The 21,327-nt window shown below is 47.9% G+C and overlaps 1 protein-coding gene across 1 annotated transcript in view; it reads right to left on the bottom strand.

The window, feature by feature from the left end:
• DNAH9 (dynein axonemal heavy chain 9) overlaps nt 1-21,327 on the bottom strand; it is a 405,383-nt gene that overhangs the window by 258,036 nt on the left and 126,020 nt on the right. Inside the window, exons 34-38 of the mRNA XM_065563307.1 lie at nt 19,236-19,344; nt 18,444-18,591; nt 16,072-16,246; nt 11,133-11,306; nt 9,483-9,690 (exon numbers count right to left, since the gene is read on the bottom strand). Coding sequence (XP_065419379.1) covers nt 9,483-9,690; nt 11,133-11,306; nt 16,072-16,246; nt 18,444-18,591; nt 19,236-19,344 — 814 coding nt within the window. The remainder of the gene's footprint in view (nt 1-9,482; nt 9,691-11,132; nt 11,307-16,071; nt 16,247-18,443; nt 18,592-19,235; nt 19,345-21,327) is intronic.

Below are 21,327 nucleotides of genomic sequence, written 5' to 3'. Positions count from 1 at the left end.
AATGATACAGGGCAATGTGCAGGGGAAACCAAAGAGAACTGAGATATCTAATAATTTGCATGGGCTGATGCAGGAGCAACAGTGAGCATGGGCATGCCTGTCATGGAGAAGGGAAGTCGAGAAGGGAGTGTCCAAATGTGGGGGATACAGAAAAAGGGCTGCACCCTTTTTCTTTTCTCCTACATGTTGTCACCAACTCCGCCAAGCTCCCACCCCACCCAATAAATAAATGACGGACCCCTCTCCCACCCAGCCTGGACTCAGCCCTGCTCTGAACCGATGGGAATAGATGGCACAAACCAGGCCTCTCTAACCACACAGGGTAGCCCTGTGTCCCTGTCCCAGGACCTGCCCCTCTGCGTATTACGGGAGGCAGGGCTTTTTTCCTGGGCTTTGGTAGCCCCAGCAGACTGGGCCCCTGAAGGAGCCGCTGGATGGTTGAGCTGGTAACACAGGCTGGGAGAGCATATACATACCCCAACTCTGTCAGACATTAATGCTGCTCCTGACCCTCTAGGGAGCCTCCCAATGAGTGTTCCCTCGAACCACTCCCACCCGCACATGCTGTCAGATCTGGGGGAGTTGGAGGGTGAAAATCCTGGCCTCACTGAAGTCACCTGGCCTCACTGAAGTCAATGGCAAAACTCCCTTTGACTCCAACAGAGCGAGGATTTCACCCTGAGACCCCGGGCCCTGATATGAGCAGCAAGTCTACACACCTATGTTTCTGCTCACTCAGACCTGCACCATAGAAGCACACATTGGACTGGGGCAGGGCACTGAGGGTAGGGACTATCTCTCCCTACGTGTATATACAACTCCCAGTGCAATCAGGTCCTCATCGTGACTGGGCCTTCTAGGTGCCACCATAATACAAACAACAACATAATCCACATGATTGGATTCAGGCCTGTCTCTATTCAGCAAAACTTTTCAGCCTGGTCTTAACTTTAGACATATTAAACACATGCTTCAAGTTAAATGGAGCCTTGATGTTTAATTTTAGGCTCTGGAGGTTGAAAATCTGGTCCTCTCCCAAATCCAATCCCATGACCCAGGTTTTCCAGACTCCCTGGGCCCTGGGTGGCTGCAAGGAGACGATGACTCACCTGTGACCTTGAGGGGAGAAAGAAATACGTAGGACTTGCAGCTTGGTTGGGCCATCAGATACACAGATGTGCCCCTTTCAATACAAAATTCCACCATGAAAGCTGAAGGCTGAGGCAGTCTGGGCATTGGCACTGTGTAGGGCTTGGTGGATCTGACTTGTGAAGGGATCACTGGACAGCAGGAAATGTATGGAGGGTAGCGGTTCACAGACTGTGGTACTGGAAGTGAAATTTGATGGTTTGAGGATTGTGGATGGAGCCTCTTGGTCATGTTCACAACACTCCCCCATCTGGAGAAACGCATCTACCTTCCCAGTCCTGGTCCCAGAGTGGCAAGTCGCCACAAAGTAAAATCATGTAAAGAACAGGGACCAGGGTCCTGTCACTGATTTAGGTGCTGAGCCATCTTCGGGAATTCCAGGTTCTTGTGGTTGGTAAGGACTTGGATCGGGAACCTGAAGACCTCCAGAAGATGCTGCAACTCCTTGAAGGCTGCTTTGATGGCCAGAAGCTCTTTACTGTCATAGTTTTGCTCCACAGGTGTGAGCATGCTTGAAGAAGGCACATGTGTGAAACTGACCATTCAAGGCTGCCATTTGGGCTCCCAGCACAAAGTTTGAGGCATCCACTTATACCGTAAATTGCAGCCCGAGTTGGAGTGAACCAACCTAGGTTGGGGCTGTGATGAATTTCTACTTTAGGCACTCAAAAGCCAATTCCATCTCTGGGGACAAAGAAAGATGGGCTCCCTTCTGCAGGAGGGCAGTGACCCCTAAGAAACATTTGGTGAACTCTCTACAGAAACTGGCAAAGCTTAAAAAGCGTTGCACCCACAGACATCCCTAAGCACCACCAGTCGGTGATGGCTGTCAATTTATGTGGGTCGATGTGGGACGCCAAAAAGAATTTATTTTTATAGATAGATAGATAGATAGATAGATAGATAGATAGATAGATAGATAGATAGATAGATAATCTGTGTTGTATTTGAGTTTTACAAAGTTAAATAGGGCCTGCTGGAAACAGCAGCCTACTGACAAACTACACACAAAAAAAGAGCAAATTAACTCTAAAATATGAGCAGTGGAGAACAATATAGAGCAATATAAATCATGCCTAACAAACACAATCATTGCAGTCATAGCTGAAATCTTTCACACACATTTATTCACATAGCAGATGACTTATTCATATGCTTAGAGAAGAGAGCCCCAAACTCAAACCATAGCTCACATTCCAAGGAAATATGAAAAGGCTGCCCAGATCTGTCCATATAAATCTCAACAACTGCACCATCACTATTGTTGGTGATGTGTGATGAACTTTACGGACTCCTCACTAAGACTAAAGGACTAAAGCAGGGGTCGGCAACCTTTCAGAAGTGGTGTGCCGAGTCTTCATTTATACACTCTAATTTAAGGCTTCGCGTGCCGGTAATACATTTTAACGCTTTTTAGAAGGTCTCTCTATAAGTCTATAATATATAACCAAACTACTGTTATATGTAAAGTAAACAAGGTTTTCAAAATGTTTCCGAAGCTTTATTTAAAATTAAATTAAAATGCAGATCTTATCAGTTTAGTGTGATCCTTGCCCTTGCTTTCCTTGCTGAGTTTACCAATGTCTGGCACGTATTTGGATACTTTAAGCTGCACACAGGTTTCTGAGTGATCAGTTGTTAACCGGCTCCGAGAGGGACAGAGGACAGCTTTCATGTGTGAAAATACCTGTTCACACAGGTATGTGGATCCAAATGCTGAAAGCATTGCAAATGCAATTTTCTTCAAACAGTTAAATATCACTGGCAGGCACGTTCAGCAGGTCAGAATAGAGGCCCCATGATCTCTCTCGGTAGCTTCAAGTGCGCTCCGCAGATCCACAAACTTTGATGTCCACAATTCTGAGCTTTTTAACTGAATGAGTTGCATTTCAAAATCTTCAACACCCATCCACTGAAATACAGACAAATACAAGTCGCTTTCGTTGAACTTTTCAGGTTTAATTAGAAAAGAAAGCATTGGGCCAAATCGCTGGAAATCTTGAAATCTGTCAGAAAATTCTGATTCCAGTTCTTGCATGTACTTTCCAATCTCATCGACACTGACAGTGCAACATGTCGATAGTTCTTTTATGTGTTGGAAGTAGCGGAAAGTAGAAGTTTGAATATCCCTGGAAAAAACTGCTAGTTTCACAACAAATGCTTTCCAGGTTTCATAAATATCTAGAACTGTTTGCCCTGCACCCTGGAGACAGAGGTTGAGTTCATTTAGGTGAGCAGTGACATCAGTTAGAAACATGAGCTTACACAGCCATTTGTCATCATCCAGTTCAGGATAGTTTTGTTCTTTTTCTGACAAAAAGGCCTTGATTGCCTCAAAACAGTTTACAAAGCGCACCAAAACCTTGCCACGACTTAGCCACCGAATGTTGCTGTGAAGTGGGATGTCGTTATAAGCACTGTCCATCTCTTCTAGCAGTGCTTGAAATTGTAAGTCCAAGCAGATCGAGCAACAAGGAAATTCACAATTCGCACCACTGTATTCATTACATTATTAAGCTCTGAATTAGAAATTTTTGCACACAGGTTTTCTTGATGGATGATACAGTGAAATTTGAGTGTCGGATGGTCAATTTGATCTTCAAGTAACTTTACAAATCCCTTCTGTTTTCCAACCATGGCAGGAGCACCATCTGTTGTCACACAAAATATTTTTCTGATGTCAACTCCTCGTTCTTCAAAATGGTTTACAAAACTTTCCAGTATATCTTCCCCCTTTGTTGTGCCATGCAGGGGTTTTAGACAACAAAGTTCCTCTTGGATTTCATTGGAAGCACAATATCTTGCAACAATTGCCAAATGCGGAACGTCGTTTATATCCATGCTCTCATCAATTGCAGCACTAAACACTGCTGTGTCTTTCAATGCAGTCGTCTGCTTTTCCTTAATGTTTTCTGCCATTTCACTTATGCGTCTCTCAACTGTTCTGGCAGAGATGGGCAGTTCTTTTATTCTAGATATGATTGTATCTTTATTTGGCAAATCATTGAACAAAATCGTCACACTGCTGAGAAAAACTTCTTTTATATATTCCCCATCTGTAAACGGCTTTCCGTTTTTTGCAATGCACTGTGCAATCTTGTAACTTCCTTCTGTAGCTTGATTTTTACTTACACTTAAGCTTTTAAAAACACTGCTTTGCTTCTCATAGGCTGCTACTGCCTTTTTGATTGATTCAGTCTTGTCTGCTTCGTCAAGAAAGGTTTTCTCGTGCTTCGTTTCAAAATGTCGTCCAACTCTTGATGTGCGACAAACAACACTTTCATAACAGAAAGCACAAATAGCACAGTCCTTCTTTTCAATAAATCCAAATGCGTCTGTCCAAGCAGGCTGAAATGATCAGACATCTAGCTTCGCTTTCTTAGGAGCTGCCATTTTGTCAAATGTTCCCTTCAACTCTCAGTGGGGAAAAAAATGGCGATAGAAGGCAGGCACAAGGTCAAATGCAGTGTGGTCTAAGATAAGCAATTTGAGCTACACCCCCTCTTGCCTGGTGTGCAACCCTCACTGTCCCAGGCTGGGGACAGTGGGCCACAGCGGTGAGGCTGAAGAGGACTGATCCAAGGCCAGGAGCAGAGCCCAGGGTGGCCTGCTGGGACTCCAGGCCGGAAAGCAGGCTGAACAGCGGCTGGAAACCAAGATTGGCAGCTGAGGTGAGTGGAGTAGGTGGCTGGTAGACCTGAGCAGGGCTGGAGCCCTGGACTCTGTCTGCAATGGAGCCTCCAACCGGAAGCAAGGTGAGTGGAGCTGCGCGGTGGGGACCCCTGCTGGCGAGGGGCCAGCAGCTGGAACCCCAGAGCAGCGACTGGCTCAGCCCGCTGCCACTCTGGGGTTTCTGCCCCCAGCTCCTGCCAGCTGGGGTCTCAGCCCGCTGCCAGCCTGGGGTTCCTTCACCCAGGCCGGCAGAGGGTGCTGAGTGGGACCAGCAGCGGGACCCTGGCTGGCAAGGGGCCAGCAGCGGGAACCCCAAAGCAGCGGCGGGCTGAGCAGCTCAGCCCAACCCCCACTCTGGGGTTTCCACCACCGGCTCCTGCCAGCTGGGGTCTCAGCCCGCTGCCAGCCTGGGGGAAGGAACCCCAGGCCAGTAGCGGGTGCTGAGTTGGACCCGCGGCAGGACCCCAGCTGGCTCAGCCTGCGCCGTGTGCCAGGAAAAATCGGCTCACGTGCCAACTTTGGCACGCGTGCCATAGGTTGCCGACCCCTGGACTAAAGGAAAGATAGAGCAGCACTGGGTCAAGAAGGCCCCACCCCATAGCAGCTGCAGAGCATGCTCCAAATGGAGGACATACTTAAAACGGGACTCTGGCAATCAAGCAGGTGAAGACTGAAGGAGAGGCTGTCTGCAGGAAGGAAGCCAGTTAGTACCTTTTGGAACACAGAAACCCACAGGGGAAGGGCCTGGACTGTGGGTAAGGTCTGACCAGGCAGCCAGGGGCATGATCCTTTTTTCTTTCCCCTTCTCCCTGACAAAGAGGAATCACTGAACACTGAGAAGGGAGCGGGTAAGCCCCCACTGACTAACCGAATTGCTGAGACTCCCTGTCTGAGCCAGGAAACACGGAGAAGGAGGAGACTGTAACTTGACTTCCAGGTCCCCAGATAGCTTGACAAGCCTGGCCCTAGGACTTTGGGGAATGTTGAGCCATGGTCTGCTCACCAGCCCTGCTGGCCCCTAAGTGCACCACAGTACACATGGCCAGTCCTTTTTGGGTAGGGTGGCCAGGTGCCTTGTTTTGGACCGGAAAGTCTGGTTGTAAAAGGAACCTGACTGTGTCTGGTCAGATCTACTGACCAGACACCCAAACTCCAGTTACTGCGGGAGGGGAGGCGCCAAGTCATCACTCGTGCCAGCCCCTACTTAGCCAGGCCACTTCCTGCCTGCATCGGGCGGCTGCAGCTCCGAGCCACGGCTCCACAGGCAAATCCCTCCCGACCTGGGCAGAGGTGAGGGAGAGAGGGGAAGAGCAGTGAGTGATGCGGGGAGGGGGAAAGAGGAGCAAACAGGGGTGGGACCTCAGGGGGCAGGTCCTCAAGGGGAAGAGGCAGGGAAGGAGAGGTTCCGGCACTCCTGCTGGAGTGTCCAGGTTTTAAATATTACAAAGTTGGCAACCTTATTCTGGGGAGATGATATAGCCAAAAAACTCTACTGTGCCGCAGTCAAACCGTCATACAGGCGGTGTTGGTAAAGCCTCTCTAAGACTTTCTGTATGCGTTTGTTGTGCTGTGTTCGGTCATTTATAAAAATAAAGGTGTCATTGAGACAGATAATAACAAACTGATCCAGCGTGTCCTGAAAAATGTCATTGATAAAATGCTGGAAGGTCGTGGGAGCATTACACAGACCGAACAGCATGCCCAGGTATTCAAAGCATCCATACTGGTTGTGGAAGACAATTTTCCTCTCAGCTCTTTTTCTCACCCACATCAGTTAAAGACCACCCACAGATATCTAAGTTGGTAAAAAACTGGGCAGAGTGTAATTGGTTTAGGAGTTGAAGAATGAGGGGAAATAGGTAACTCTTCTGAACCATCACCTTGTTGTGGGCCCAGTACACAATGCAGGGCCTTAGGGAACCATCCTACTTTTTAACAAAGAAGACTGTGGCCGCTGTTGGAGAGATGGATGGCCAGATAAACCCCTTCTGCAGATTTTCCCCCATGGAGCATAGATGTGGCTAAAGGGGATTTGAGTGCCAGCCGGAAAGTGAATTAGGCAGTTGTATTTGTGATGCAGGGTCAGGGTGTCCATGGTTCCCTTGTTGATTATGTCTGCATGGTGATGGTACTTGCAAGGTATTTCAGCGGCAGCCAGTGGGACGGTTGGGAGTGTGCCAAGCTCCCGTCAGCCCATTCCCTTGAAGGAGGGGGTTCCCCGGATGATGACATGAGCTCCAGAGGACACCCTTTCTCTCTTGGCCTTGGGAAGGAAGAATTGTTGGCAGTGTTGGGAGCAAAAAAATGTACTGTCCCTTTTTGCCAACTGATACAGGAGTCATGGGCAGCGAGCCAGGACATTCCCATGATGACCTGAGAGTGGGGGGCCCAAATCAACCCAAACTGATGGGTCTCCCAGTGCTGCTGGAGGGTAAAAACCTCTAAGGGGGTCATCTAGTGGGTGACCAGCCCTAAGACCAAAAGCAACCAATTAATGGTTTCCCCCAGATCCAGGGAATTCTTACACATGGTAGGGATCCCATAGGCCTTAGCCACATCCTGGTCCATAAAATTGCCTGAGACTCCCAAGTCAACCAGAGCCTCCAGGTATACTGCTGGGCTTATCAGGAGTAGGAGCTTCAATGGCAGTAAGAGCTGCAACAAGGGTGGGTTTGCAGTTGCTGCTGTCTCGACAGAGGTGCATGGAGGTCAAGAGTCTCTGTAGAAGGAAAGGGACCAGCCTGGACCCTCTTATCGGGGCTGGGGATTGGCATTTTCCAACCCACGTCAGACACAATCCTGAGGTTTGACATCAGTGTTTCTCAGCCTCAGACAGGCATGGGCGGGCCTGGCTAATGTGCATGGGTTCTGGGTCCTGGATTGATGTGCACGGTTGAGGGGCTGGGCCACATTTATGGAGCTGCACCAGTTCTTCATGTATTTGTAACGCAGTCCAAGTCGAAACTGATGCTGCTGCACAGCCTCACTCCACTCAGTGTCCGTGGAGAGGTGATGGAATTCAGCCACTGATCGATGTCCTTGCTGTAGCGTTTGCAGCATGGCTTCAGCAGTTCGGGTGTGTTGTCGATCACCGAAGATAACCGGCATGGCCTGAATGAACTGTGCCAGCTGACCCAGGAGGGGCTGGACTGTTCCAAGCAGTGGGAGACCCAAGCCAAGGCCTCCCCAGTGAACAGACTAATGATGAGCCCTACTTGGGCCTGGTGTGTGGGGAACGACAGGGGTATAGCAGAAAAGGGAACCAGCACTGGTTTAGGAAACCTCAGAACTGACTATGAGCACCTTTACATAAGACTGGGACTTTTCAGCTTGGAAAAGAGATGACTAAGAGGGGATATGATAGAGGTCTATAAAATCTTGACCGGTGTGGAGAAAGTAAATAAGGAAGTCTTATTTACTCCTTCTCATAACACAAGAACTAGGGATCACCAAATGAAACTAATAGGCAGCAGGTTTAAAACAAATAAAAGGAAGTATTTTTTCACACAATGCACAGTCAACCTGTGAAACTCATTGCCAGAGGATGTTGTGAAGGCCAAGACTATTACAGGATTAAAAAAAGAACTAGATAAGTTCATGGAGGATAGGTCCATCAATGGCTATTAGCCAGGATGGGCAGGGATGGTGTCCCTAGCCTCTGTTTGCCAGAAGCTGGGAATGGGCAACAGAGGATGGATCACTCGATGATTATCTGTTCTGTTCATTCCCTCTGGAGCACCTGGCATTGGCCACTGTCAGAAGACAGGATACTAGGCTAGATGGACCTTTGATCTGACCCAGTATGGTCGCTCTTATGTCTGGGAGTGGGACCTTTGGTTCCCGCAAAGCCAGAGCCAGGGTCACTGGTGATGATCTGTGTTCTGCATCTGCAGGATGGACACCTGCAAGTTCTGTATGGCCACACGTGCTCCTGAGTGGGGTCTATACCAGTGAGATGGGCTCCTACCCTTTGAATTGGGCTGCTTAAACTGTAGCCAACCAGGCCTAGTGACTGAAATGAGAGTTCAGCCTATTGGTTAGAGCTGGGTCCAGGGGGGCAGAGTCCAGGAACAAGCTGGGGGTCAGTATCAGAGGGACAGAAGCCAAAATGCCAGAGCAGGAGGGTTCACCAGAGTCATAGGCTGGAGCCCAAGCCAATGATCGAAGCCAGAAGTCAGAAGCTGGAGGGGAACAGAGGCTAGAGCTGAAGTGGGCAGTAGGTGGAGCAGAAGCAGGGACGACTGGAAGCAGGCGGTAAAGGGACTGGAAGCAAGGGCTGCAAGCAGCAGTCATGGTACGCATTGAGCAGCTGCTGATCTGCTGTGGGTGCCAGTTTTATGAGCAGGGCTGCAGCTACTCTGTCAGTTCCAAGGCAGTGCAGTTGGGCTTCCTGATTGCCCAGCAGTGCAATTAGTTAAGAAGCAGGCCAGGAGTTGGTCTGGCCCCTGACAGGATTTCACCAGGTATCTTTCTGGAGGATTTAGAGTCCACGGTTCCCTCTGAGGCAGTTATATAATAAAACCAGATACAGTTTGCCAACAGCTCATACGCTGGGGTTTCCAGCCACCCATACCCACCTGCAAATTCCATTATACACACCAGAGGGAAAAATCATCACTCATCCCCTACCCCCAAGGACTCCTAACCCTCTCCCGCTTTACCTTGCAGCATGGCGGAGCTGGTGTAGTAGTTGAAAGGCACATTCTTCACCATGTACTCGTCGGCATCTAGCGAAGAGAGTTTGTCTCCGACGAGCACAGATTTCCCAGTGCCGGCATTTCCCACTAGCATGACTGGCCTCCTTCGCTCCAGGAGCCTATCCATAAAGTACCGCACTCGGATGGTTTCACTGGTGGGCACCAGACAAGCCTAAGGGGAGAATGATGGGGACATGCAATGAGCCTCAGTGCACCCCCTTTCATCCAGGCTCACATGAGGTGGGAGAATACTGATCCAGCTGGAGATATGCGAGGAGGTAGAGTGTCCACAGCAAGCACCAGAGAAGAGCCGGACAGACCTCTGCCTGACAGTAAATTAGACTATCTACACCAGCTAAAGTCTTCAGTAACTAATTAGTTGTCTGGTAGCATCTGTGTGTCCTCAATAAAAGGTATTTCCCTAGGGCTGGTCACAATTTTTCCACAACAACTGTTTTTTGATGGAAAATTGGGGTTTTGACCAAACAAAATTTTTCACTAGAAGTGTCGGCTACTCACAAAAAGCAATGATTTTTTGTCAAAAAATACAAACACCCCAAAACAGATTTTTTTCAGCTGTCAGCCAACAGCCAAAATATTTCAGTGCCAGCACGGTGCCTCTTGGGTGTTGCAGTTAAGTTGTCCTCATTCTCCTTTATGGACCAGCCTCCCCAGCCAGACTTCATGTCCCATGATGCACTATGAGCACAACTCCCATGATGCACCATCTCCCTTCACCAAGAAAAGACAGGTGTTTCATGGTAGATATAGGTCAACCAGAGAGAGCCCAGCCTATGATGGAGAGTGTGAATACGATGCACCCAAACTACAACTCCCGGGAGGCACCAGGGCCGCATTTCAGAATCAAACTATTTTGGTTTTCACAACTTAAATATTTCTGGTTTATGAACTGATTTTTGACAAAAAAATTAATTTTTCCATGGAAAAATCTCCATTTTATGACCAACTCTAATTATCCCCTACAGTGCTGATAAGCTGGTGGTGAATTTGTGACCCCTTTGCTGGTTGAAATCAGACATTTGCGCATTCTGCTCTGTTGGCATTCACTAGATGGAATCAGACCACTACATCCCACCTATGTATGTGATTTTCATATTAAAGAACCGAATCAGTCATTAAAATAAGGCCTTGGTTTGCTTGCAGAGAGCAAGTGTGATCTCTCTCTTCTCCACACTACCCCTTCTGGTTTAACTGGTGCCCTGCTTTACATTTCAGACAGGAGTTATCAGGACTGGCACTGCAGAGATGCGTGCAGCTGGAGAGTGGATATCTGACTGGTAATTGAGATGGCACTATGTTTTGCGCACGGCTTTGATTCAGTCCATGGGTGTCTGTCATTGCCCCATTCATCAATCATATTCCAGCGCACTGTAACAAGAGTACCACTTTCTTAATGAACCTTGTCTTCATAATCAAACCCAGGTCACTTAATCACTTTAGGGTGAATGTTTGTGTCTTAGATGGAATGTCACCATTACTAACAAACCTTCATTTTCTCACGCCAGTGCTAACAAATCTTATTCGACAGAGACAAAGCACACACCACACACAGCTATATATTCTTTTGCGGCAATGAAACAAAGATTCACGTACCTGTAATGGCATTTCGGGATCAAATTCAAACTTGGGGATGAGTTTGGACCAAGGTTCAAACTTTTTTGTTTCTGGATCAATGTAAAAGTCGAAGACAGTTCCCTGAGAAGGAAACTTGATGGTCTTGAATTCAGTCACCCACCACTTACTGAATTCTACTCGGTAGTCTACAAGCTGCAAGACAAAATGGACAGCAAAGATGCTAACCTGCAGAAAATCTCTAGTGATCGAAAAGGTTATCTACACCATGTCCCCAGCCAGTTTGGAATCATCCCCTGCAGTATATTCCACTAGTCTCTGCCCTGACCATTCACTCGGGACACTATTCCACAGCCTAAGAGTACTTACTGTCAGGAGCTATTTCCTGATGTTAAAACTAATCTTAATTTAATCTCATTACTCCTGTTTATAATCCTAAATAAATCCTTTCTCATGATGGCCATTTTAGATATGCCTTAGATTAGATAGAGAGCTCCATCTGTCAGAATTAATTATGTATCTCAAATTAACCAGGCCAATTAATTGATCCGGAGTGCGTACATGCCTCCAATAGTAGTTGTGGATGGCTTTCATGTCCCGACCTCCAGCCACAGTTAGCCAAGGCATGCAGATTAAAGTTCTTCCTTAAAAATCACAATAGCCCATTAACTTTTGATTTCTGGATTCTTTCCCCATCACAGCCCTCTGGTATTGAGGAGCCCAAACTGAATGAAGTATTCCAAGTGCAATTGCACCAGACTTCTAGAAAGGGACCATCACCTTTCAGCTCTGATACCTTTGCATTAACCTTTATTTGCTGCTATACCACATTGGAAGCACATATCAAATTTGGTCTCTGCTATATTCCCTATGTCTCTTTCCCCCTCGTATCCTACACCATCCACTAGTCGTGACTGTGAAATTTGGGGGAAGGAAGGAGGGTGATTGGACTGGGCACTCAGGAGGTCTACGTTTAGTTGCCTGCTCTTCCACAGATTCATGGGTGAATCTCTTAATTTCTTTGAGTCTGTTCCCCATCTGTACAATGGAGATATTAGCCCTTCTCTTCTTCACAGGGGTGTAGTGAGAAGTTCATTAATGCTTGAGATGCATTCAGAGACTCTGGTGATGAAAGACCATGTAAGCAGTGAATGCAACATTACAGCTTGCCCAGATTCTCAGTACATTTCTCATAAGGCTTATTTTTCCCCACATCCACTCGCTGTGCACTCGTGTCCAATACAGCAAGTCAGCTGGGACTGCCAACTCATTTCATGTATGCCACTAAAGCTCCAGAAGAAAGCCAGGATTTTCACCAACTGCTGCATTTCAACTGGTGCCCTCTGTGAAAGGCTCCATGGGGCTTTGCTATCCTGAAGCAGCCACTCCCTTAACAGTAGGCCAGAGTATTCTTAAAACACACCATTATTATCCAGGATTCTGCAGTCTGGTGCTGCTTACAAAGGCAAAAATCACTAATGCCTCATTTCCCTGTTGCTATAATTCCTCAGCAGTGGCTGTAGTAGCCTTCAATGGGGATGGAAGTGCATCACTGCTAAAAGCTTTCTCACTAGGGCGCCCTCACCACTGCACGGGAGAGCTGCTTCCAGCTGCACCGTAATGTGTCATCCACCCTCCCTAATATGCCATTTAACCGGAGCAATTTTGTCCCAACCCACACTGCCAGAGCAATGTTAAATTTGAGCTGCTTCCTTAATAAAACCCCACATGGAATTTTACTAATTTCAGAGCCTTTACCTTGAAATGGAAAATCTATCAACTCTTTTCCTACAGGGAGTCCACTCCCTTCCAGTGAGCACATCAGAGTGGAAAGGCTCTAAAGATTGTTTATCATGACATTTCTGCAGCAAAAGGTCAGAGTGAAGGGCACCGTCAATGGAGAGCAATAGACAGATTTTATATTGGATCATTTTTCACCAGGCTCTTGTTCAGCCTGCTGTACCCTTGGCTCCCCTGCTCTGACATTTATAGAAGCACGGCCAGCATCAAAAGCAAAATCTTGGGGAGAGATTCTGTGGCTGCAGAGGGCTTCTACTGCACCTGGTGCAATCTGCTAAAGCACACCCTCCAGTCCCAACCACATGTTCAGCACACACAGCAGGTGTATCCACACCACCAATGTGATTGCAGCACGTGCAGACATTTCAGCTGGCTGTGAACTAGCTAGGTCAAAGCTAGCTTGAGTAATAATAGTGGTGAAGCTATGGCAATGTGGGCACCCATTGCTTGGGCACCCAGGTCCTGGGTAGGCCCTGGGCCAGGATAGTCCATGCAGCTGCCTAAGCTTCACAGCTTTACTAGCTCAAAGCTAGCTCGGATATGTCTACATGTGCTGCAGTCACACCTCCCAGTGGTAGCCTATGCCAGAGACCACATTTTGATCTAAGAATCTCTGTGATAGCTGTGCTGCTCTGTGGCAACACAGATCACAGGACAAATCCCAGGAGAGCGGGAGACAAAGCACTGTGGGTTGAAGGGATTGGGTAACTCCCGGAGGAGATCAGGCCAATCCAGAGTCTGACCAGCTTTAGGAAATGCTGCAAAACCTTGCTCTTTGAAAAGTCTTTTCCACCATAAAACAACACACACACAGTCACCCCCTTTGACCTCCAAAGTACTGAACCACTCCTTCCACTCCCCAAACGACAACACTGACCCCCACTTCCACCCAGTAAATCCCAACACTGGCCCCACTTCTACCTCCAAGCCCAACCACTGACCCCTCAACCCAATCAACCCCTACACTGACTGCCCTTTTACCCAAACAACACCCTCCTCAAAAAAATCACCCTACCCCAAGCAGAGTTTTTACCCCTAAGAAGTGAGAAGTGCCAGGGGCTCCATGAAAGCCACTAAGAACTTTGCTATTGCTATCACTTGTAAGTGGAAGGCGCCCAGATACTCTGGTGATGGGTGGCAGTACCAAACCCTAACAGCTGCATGGGTGGTACAACAGGGGAGCAGGCAGAGGAAGAGCGGAGGTGAGCTGGGGCACTTTTTCTCCATGCCACGGAGTCGGCGCCTATGATGGCCAGCGCCAGAATGCCGCCCCTAGAAATTTGCCGCCCCAAGCACCTGCTTGTTTTGCTGGCGCCTAGAGCTGGCCCTGCGCTGTTTCCAGTAGCTGCTTGAGGTAAGCGCTGCCCAGAGCCTGCACCCCTGAGCCTCTCCCCATGCCCCAACCCCCTGCCCAAGCCCTGACCCCCCTCTCGCCCTCCAAACCCCTGGATCCCAGCCCAGAGCACCCTCCTGCACCCCAAACCCTTCATCTCCAGCCCCACCCCAGAGCCCACATCCCCAGCCGGAGCCCACCCCCACACCCTACTCCCCCACCCCAGCCCGGAGCCCCCTCCTGCACCCTGAACTCCTCATTTCTGACCCCACCCTGAAGCCTGCACCCCCAACCCTCACCCCCTCCTGCACCCTAACCCCAATTTTGTGAGCATTAATGGCCCGCCATACAATTTCTATTCCCAGATGTGACCCTCGGGCCAAAAAGTTTGCTCACCCCTGATTTAAGCACTTTAAGAACAACCATATTTTCAAAAAGAACAGGAGTACTTGTGGCACCTTAGAGACTAACAAATTTGAGCATAAGCTTTCGTGCTACAGCCCACTTCTTCGGATGCATAGAATGGAACATATATTGAGGAGATATATATACACATACAGAGAGCATGAAAAGGTGGGAGTTGTCTTACCAACTCTGAGAGGCCAATTAAGTGAGAGAAAAAAACAGACTTGCTGGTTGCAATTTTGCAACAGAAAAGCTTCAAAAACAGACTCCAACGAGAAACTGCTGAGCTGGAATTGATATGCAAACTAGATACCATCAACTTAGGCTTGAATAGGGACTGGGAATGGCTGAGCCATTACAAACATTGAATCTATCTCCCCTTGTAAGTATTCTCACACTTCTTATCAAACTGTCTGTACTGGGCTATCTTGATTATCACTTCAAAAGTTTTTTTTCTCTTACTTAATTGGCCTCTCAGAGTTGGTAAGACAACTCCCACCTTTTCATGCTCTCTGTATGTGTATATATATCTCCTCAATATATGTTCCATTCTATGCATCCGAAGAAGTGGGCTGTAGCCCACGAAAGCTTATGCTCAAATAAATTTGTTAGTCTCTAAGGTGCCACAAGTACTCCTGTTCTTTTTGCGGATACAGACAAACACGTTTGCGACTCTGAAACCTGTCATATTTTCAAAAGTGCTTGGCACCCAGAAAATCCAATTTTGACATTTATGACCAGATTTTCAGAAGACCTCAGCTCCTGACATGCACCCAGCGTGCTGCGTGCTTGTGAACAAAGAGCAACTGTTCACCTCTGCTATTTCAAATGGATCAAATTAAACCAAGTGCTTCAATTCTCAGTTCAGCTCATTGCTACTATTTCTTTGTTATTCTTCTTATAAACCTTAGAAAGCTGATACCCTAACTAAGTCCAGTGGTAACAAAACATTGTCTGAGCTATGTCATTGCAATGGCACTCCTACCTATAAATACACGGTGAGATGGCAAACTTTGGTATCTCTTACTGTGCTCCAATGATGTATTCATTACTACCACATTCTGTAGGGTGTTACTGCTTCAGTCAACTTACTGTTGCAGAATAAAATGTTTGTACATAAGTTAATGTCTCTCTCATCTTTGTTGCTTTAATCCTTGACCCTTCTGCTCTTATACTGTCTCTTGTGTAATGATGCCTTTCACAAACTACCGTGTTTTCTTTGTAAACAAGGTAGAGAAACAGCACCGCTCATTGCTCCAGAGGTTTCTATCCCATTGACAATTGTATTCTAGCCCCAGGAACGCAACACTATACTAGAGAATCACACTGAAAAAGTATAATAATAATCAGAATAATAAAAGAGGCTACTGTCTAAATGGGATACTACATTAATGAGCCCTACACTTATAGCTCTCATCTTACCTGATCCTGGAACATTGCTCCACCAAAGGCCCAGACAGCAGCAAACACAAAGTAGAGCTCGTAGAGTTCCTTGGGGCAGTCTGGAGGAGTGTTCTCTGGAGTTAGGAGACACTCAAGGAGGTAACACAACATCTGAACCATACTCTGTTCGGGAACTGGAATAATCTTCTTAAATCTAAGGGAGGGAATTTGAAAGCATATGAAGTATAATTGGATTCAGCATGATGGTCGTTAGCAATACAGAGAAATGTGCATATAAATCCTCTTTCAGAACATTAACATTTTACTTTTCTGCAGTGTGTATCTTCCTTATGCAGGGATACAGCGAGAAATAAAACACTAGCTTTCATCCCTAGACCTGGAAGCGCAGGCATGTACACAAGTAATAACAGTAATAAGAAGTTTCAGACATTTAAAAACTTTGATCCTCTTGAAAGTAGTAAAATGGGAGACTCGCTAAGGGCAATGATTTTCTGTGAACACGATGAGTTACGAGCGGTCAAATAGAGGCGTCATAAAATAAACCCTTTCATCTCGCTGTTTTAAACCAACTTAGGAATTCTGTAAATGTAGCTGAACTAATATTGTGGCTGGCGGGATAACACTGAAGTCTTCCATAAAATAATTATAGTTATTTGAAAGGCTGGTCCTACGATTTCTGAATTAAGCAATCTACAAAAATACCTGGTTTACAACTGTCGGCAGCTAATCCCTGCAATTTCATGCTCTGTCACAAACCTCAGGAAACAGAGTGAGGACCATCCTACGTGTTGTGCTGCTGATGGCTATAATCAGATTGGTCACACAGGCAGCAATCTTGTTGCAAAACTCCTTTCATTACAAATCCCCATTTTCACTAACTCAGGCCTTTCTGCATATCTGCCTTTTGGGCTGACATTTCCCATGCCTGGTCTCTGCTCCAATGTGCATGTCTTTCTGCCAGGACTCTTGTTCATGTATAAGGACTGGGGTGGAAGATTGCAAGAAGCTGTGTCCCGATGCTGCTCACTAAGTGGACAGAGGAAGTGCCCTCAGAGTCATTCTTCAGAGCTGCACAGCTGACATCCTGAGCCTCTTGGCTGTCCAGATCATCCTTCTCCATGGCAGTTGAGTAAGCTCAGCCTCATGGAGGCTCTGCGCAGGCATAACAGTTAATAAAATGGGGTCCCACAGGCCTCATCATTGATTACTGCTGCCAGAGCCTATAAGCCAATTGGACATCAAAAGGATAACAATCTAACCTGGCCAATGAGGCAGCTTAATGATTCACTGAAACTCTTATTTATAGCAAAGGAAAAACTACCACTATTGATTTAACTGGTGCCCAGCAGTGAACTGTGCCAGACTGGAAAGGGGCACAGACACAATTTCCTCTGCAGCTGTCATGAAAAGAATCATAGAATATCAGGGTTGGAAGGGACCTCAGGAGGTCATCTAGTCCAACCCCCTGCTCAAAGCAGGACCAATCCCCAGACAGATTTTTGCCCTAGATCCCTAAATGGCCCCCTCAAGGATTGAGCTCACAACCCTGGGTTTAGTGGGCCAATGCTCAAACCACGTAGAAAAGAACTGGTGTGGGAGAGATCTCAACCCTTCTCATCAGGGAGGTTCCCCGGTGACAGCTAGAGGCCGGTTACAGCTGAACTATATAGTCCAAGAGGGCATGAGCACAGCGCCTGAGGAGGGAGAGGGTGACATGTCCCTCAACTTTACTTCTTAGAGGCCAAAAACCTTTCCCCCAAGCAGCTGTTTGAAACCCACATTGTTGAGTGAAGCGCTCTGACCCAACTGACCCAACTGACTTAACCTTTTTTACATTCTTTCCTGTTCCCTCTCCAACTGACAGATAATTGGCTCGTGCACCATACAACATCCCAGCATGCCCTGCACTAGTGAGCCCACACTTACTACAGACACAATTTAACAGTAAAATGTCAAATTACAATTAAGTGAAACCTGGGCTGCAGCCAAGCAAGGGTGTGAATTTGGAATTTGGAAGCCAGCATCCGCTCCTCCTTTCCCACAAACACTATACTAAGCCAACACTGCTCTGTCAACGGGGCCTTTCAGAGGCAGGGCAGAAATTTGCTTGGCAGTGGCCCAGGCAGCTGCATCACCCAGCAGAGCCACAACATGGTGGATAGTATCAGAGGGGTAGCCGTGTTAGTCTGGATCTGTAAAAAGCAACAGAGAGTCCTGTGGCACCTTTAAGACTACCAGATGTATTGGAGCATAAGCTTTCGTGGGTGAATGTCCACTTCATCGGATTGCATCCAATACATCTGTTAGTCTTAAAGGTGCCACAGGACTCTCTGTTGCTTTTAACATGGTGGATGTCGCTCACATACACGTTGCGTCCCGTTATACTGTACCTAGTTCTAAGAGTGTCCAGGCAAAGCGGCAGGTATTTGTCAAACAAGATGGTCAGATTAGCTCGTTCTGACTGGATTTCTCGTCGGTCGATCCAGCTGCTCACGGGGGGATTCCAGCCCAAGTCTGCTGGGTTGATGTACAGAATGCCTAGAGACACAGTGCAAGAGAGAGAGATACAGCAAGGACATGGCGGAGACTGGTACCTCTCACCATAAGAACTGTTCATCTTCCCTCACTAAAATCATAGTTTAATAAGTACAGCAGTGTACCACGCTGCACAGCCTGTTGCTCTTACACAATTGTAATTTAGTCCAGATTTTTAAAGGTGTTTAGGTGCCTATCACCTATTGAAATCAGGCCCTTTTCTCTTGGGCTTCAGCTCCCATCCATAGACAGGGGAGAACAATTCTTCCATTCTCCCACACTGTCTCTGCCTTGGCTATTTCAGCTGTAAACTCACCTGAACAGGGACCGTCTCTCACTCTGTTTGCACAGTGCCCCGATCTCAACTGAGCCCTCTATGCGCTACCCTCATCACCACCTTCGTTGTCAGCCGTTCACCAGTGAGTGCTGGGTTTCTAGGTTCTGCTGCCCACTTTTCGGTGACATGCCCTGTCATCCAGTGGCACTGTGAATTAAGGCTGCCACTTTCAAAAGACCTAAGGAAGTTGGGCACTGAATGCCAGTGGGAGTCAGGTGCCAAACTCCCCTGAGCCCTCTGAAAATCTCAACCCTAAGCTTCACTTTGTGCGAGTGGAAAGGGAATGCCCACTTATTCCCCCTTGACCTACCTGCTCTGGATACAGTGGCTGGAGTTGCTGTGCGTAGATGACTGATCTCAAAGAGCAGCCTCATGGTTGGGTTAAGGGGAATTCTTTCATTGCTTGCTAGTGTCAGCACCTGCAAAAGACAGACACATTCAGAATATAAGCCTCATGGCAGCAGCATTCCTCAATCCTGCTGGTGAGAATTGTTCATTCCCGTGTTATCGCCATATTACTCAGGCATGGTCTTGCTGACACGACCTCGGCACTGCTTGGTTAGGATTTCATCCAGCTCCTCAATGTGATGCGTATGCAAAGGAAGCCATGTCCTTTCATTTTGCTCGCTTACTGTGCAAACCCTTCTAGTCTGTCCTCAGATATCAGGGATATCCCACCTCCAGTTTAGTGAAGAGGATTTCAGGAAGTCTCCACGACTCCCCAAGATACACAAACTTCCTCACATACATTCTAGGATATGTTGTTTTGTGGTTATATCCTTCAAGCCTTCTACTCTACAAGAGCAGGAAAATGACAATCTGGGGGGACCTCACACTCTCCCTACCACAACACACCTGGAAACACCTGAGGAATAAAGACTGAACAGGGGGGAAGATGGTCCCAGGCTAAAGGGATTTCTAGCCTGTGTATAAAAACCTGGGAAACCCAAGCTGCAAAAATAAGGCCTTAAAAATCTGCCAGCCTGTTTATCACTCAGGGTGAGGAGTATGTTAAACTCAGTTTGCAGTTTTGTTTATTTACTAGGTAATCTGCTTTGATCTGTTTGCTATCACTTATAATCACTTAAAATCTATCCTTTTGTAGTCAATAAACTTATTTTATGCTTTAATCCAAACCAGTGTGCGTTTGACTAAGGTATCTGGATAAATTCCCTGTAAGCTGCATGGCCGTGGAGCAGGCTATCAAGGGCCATGCAGGCGGGGAGAGGCACCCCTCCCCGGCCCGGCCCAGCCCCACTGGAGCTGCTGGGAGAGGAGCCCCACGACCAGCCCAGCCTAGCCTCCGGGAAGAGGAGCCCCTCCCCCGGCCTGGCCTGACCTGGTCCAGGCCCGTTCCGGCCCTGCCGGAAGTTGCCAAGGAGAGGAGCCCCTCCCCTCCCCCGGCCCAACCCAGCCCAGTCCAGCCCTGCCAGAGCTACCACGGCCGGGGAGAGGCACTTCTCCCCAGCCCCGAGCTGCTGCACCGAGAGAGGGCTGGGGGGAGTCCTCTCTCCCTGCCGCAGCCCTGGGGCAGCCTGCACCCTAAGCCCCTCATCACCAGTCCCACCCCAGAGCCAGCACCCCAACCCTCTGCCCCAGCCCTGAGCCCCCTCCTGCACCCTGAACCCTGCATCCCCAGTTCCACCCCAGAGCCTTCACCCCTAGCCGGAGCTCTCGTCCCCCAGAACTTCAACCTCAGCCCCAGCCCTGAGCCCCCTCCCACACTCCAAACCTCTCGACCTCACCCTTGCCACACATCACCTCCATATTGGTGCACATAACAAAATTAATTCCTCATATGGATGTAAAAAATTAGAGGGAACACTGATGTCTGAGGAAAATCTCAGCTTGATTACCACAAGTGCATGGTCCTCTTCACACTGAGGGAGAAGCAGACCGGGTGTTAAACCCATATACTGGCCAGATTTGACCAGGGCAGGACAGTACTGCTCGGGGGTCCTAGGCTGGGAGGCTGGTAGCTAGAGAGCCTGGATGTGACTGCAGCTGGGTGTGTCCCTACCTGTGTGAATGCTGGTGAAAATGCAAGCTTGGAGGGTTTTGCAACTTGTCACAGCAGCACAGTGAGTGGGATCCCAGGCTGGTGGGTCAGAGGGCTCAGTGGTACCCACGTTCCAGGTGGCAGCCTGTGGGAAACCCATCACAGCGGGATCCCCCCATGATGTCATTTTCCCCCTTTTATATCTTCTTCCCATTTGCTAGAAAGCTCTTATGCTGTGACCTGGGTCAAACAGTTCCCATTGTGTAGTGCTCTCTCTGAGAGGTTTCTATTGTACACAGTTCCTGGGATAATTCCTGTGCATTTCCTCAATAAGCCATTAACATTGTTTGGCCTTTTTACTGTTGTACCTGAAAGGCTGCTTGTGGGTGTTTTCAACCTCACA

Source organism: Chrysemys picta, chromosome 12 (genome assembly GCF_011386835.1).
Source record: "Chrysemys picta bellii isolate R12L10 chromosome 12, ASM1138683v2, whole genome shotgun sequence".
In the NCBI taxonomy this organism is placed as follows: domain Eukaryota; kingdom Metazoa; phylum Chordata; order Testudines; family Emydidae; genus Chrysemys; species Chrysemys picta.
Note: the sequence above shows the minus strand (reverse complement) of the source record. Positions and strands in the feature narration are given on the sequence as shown.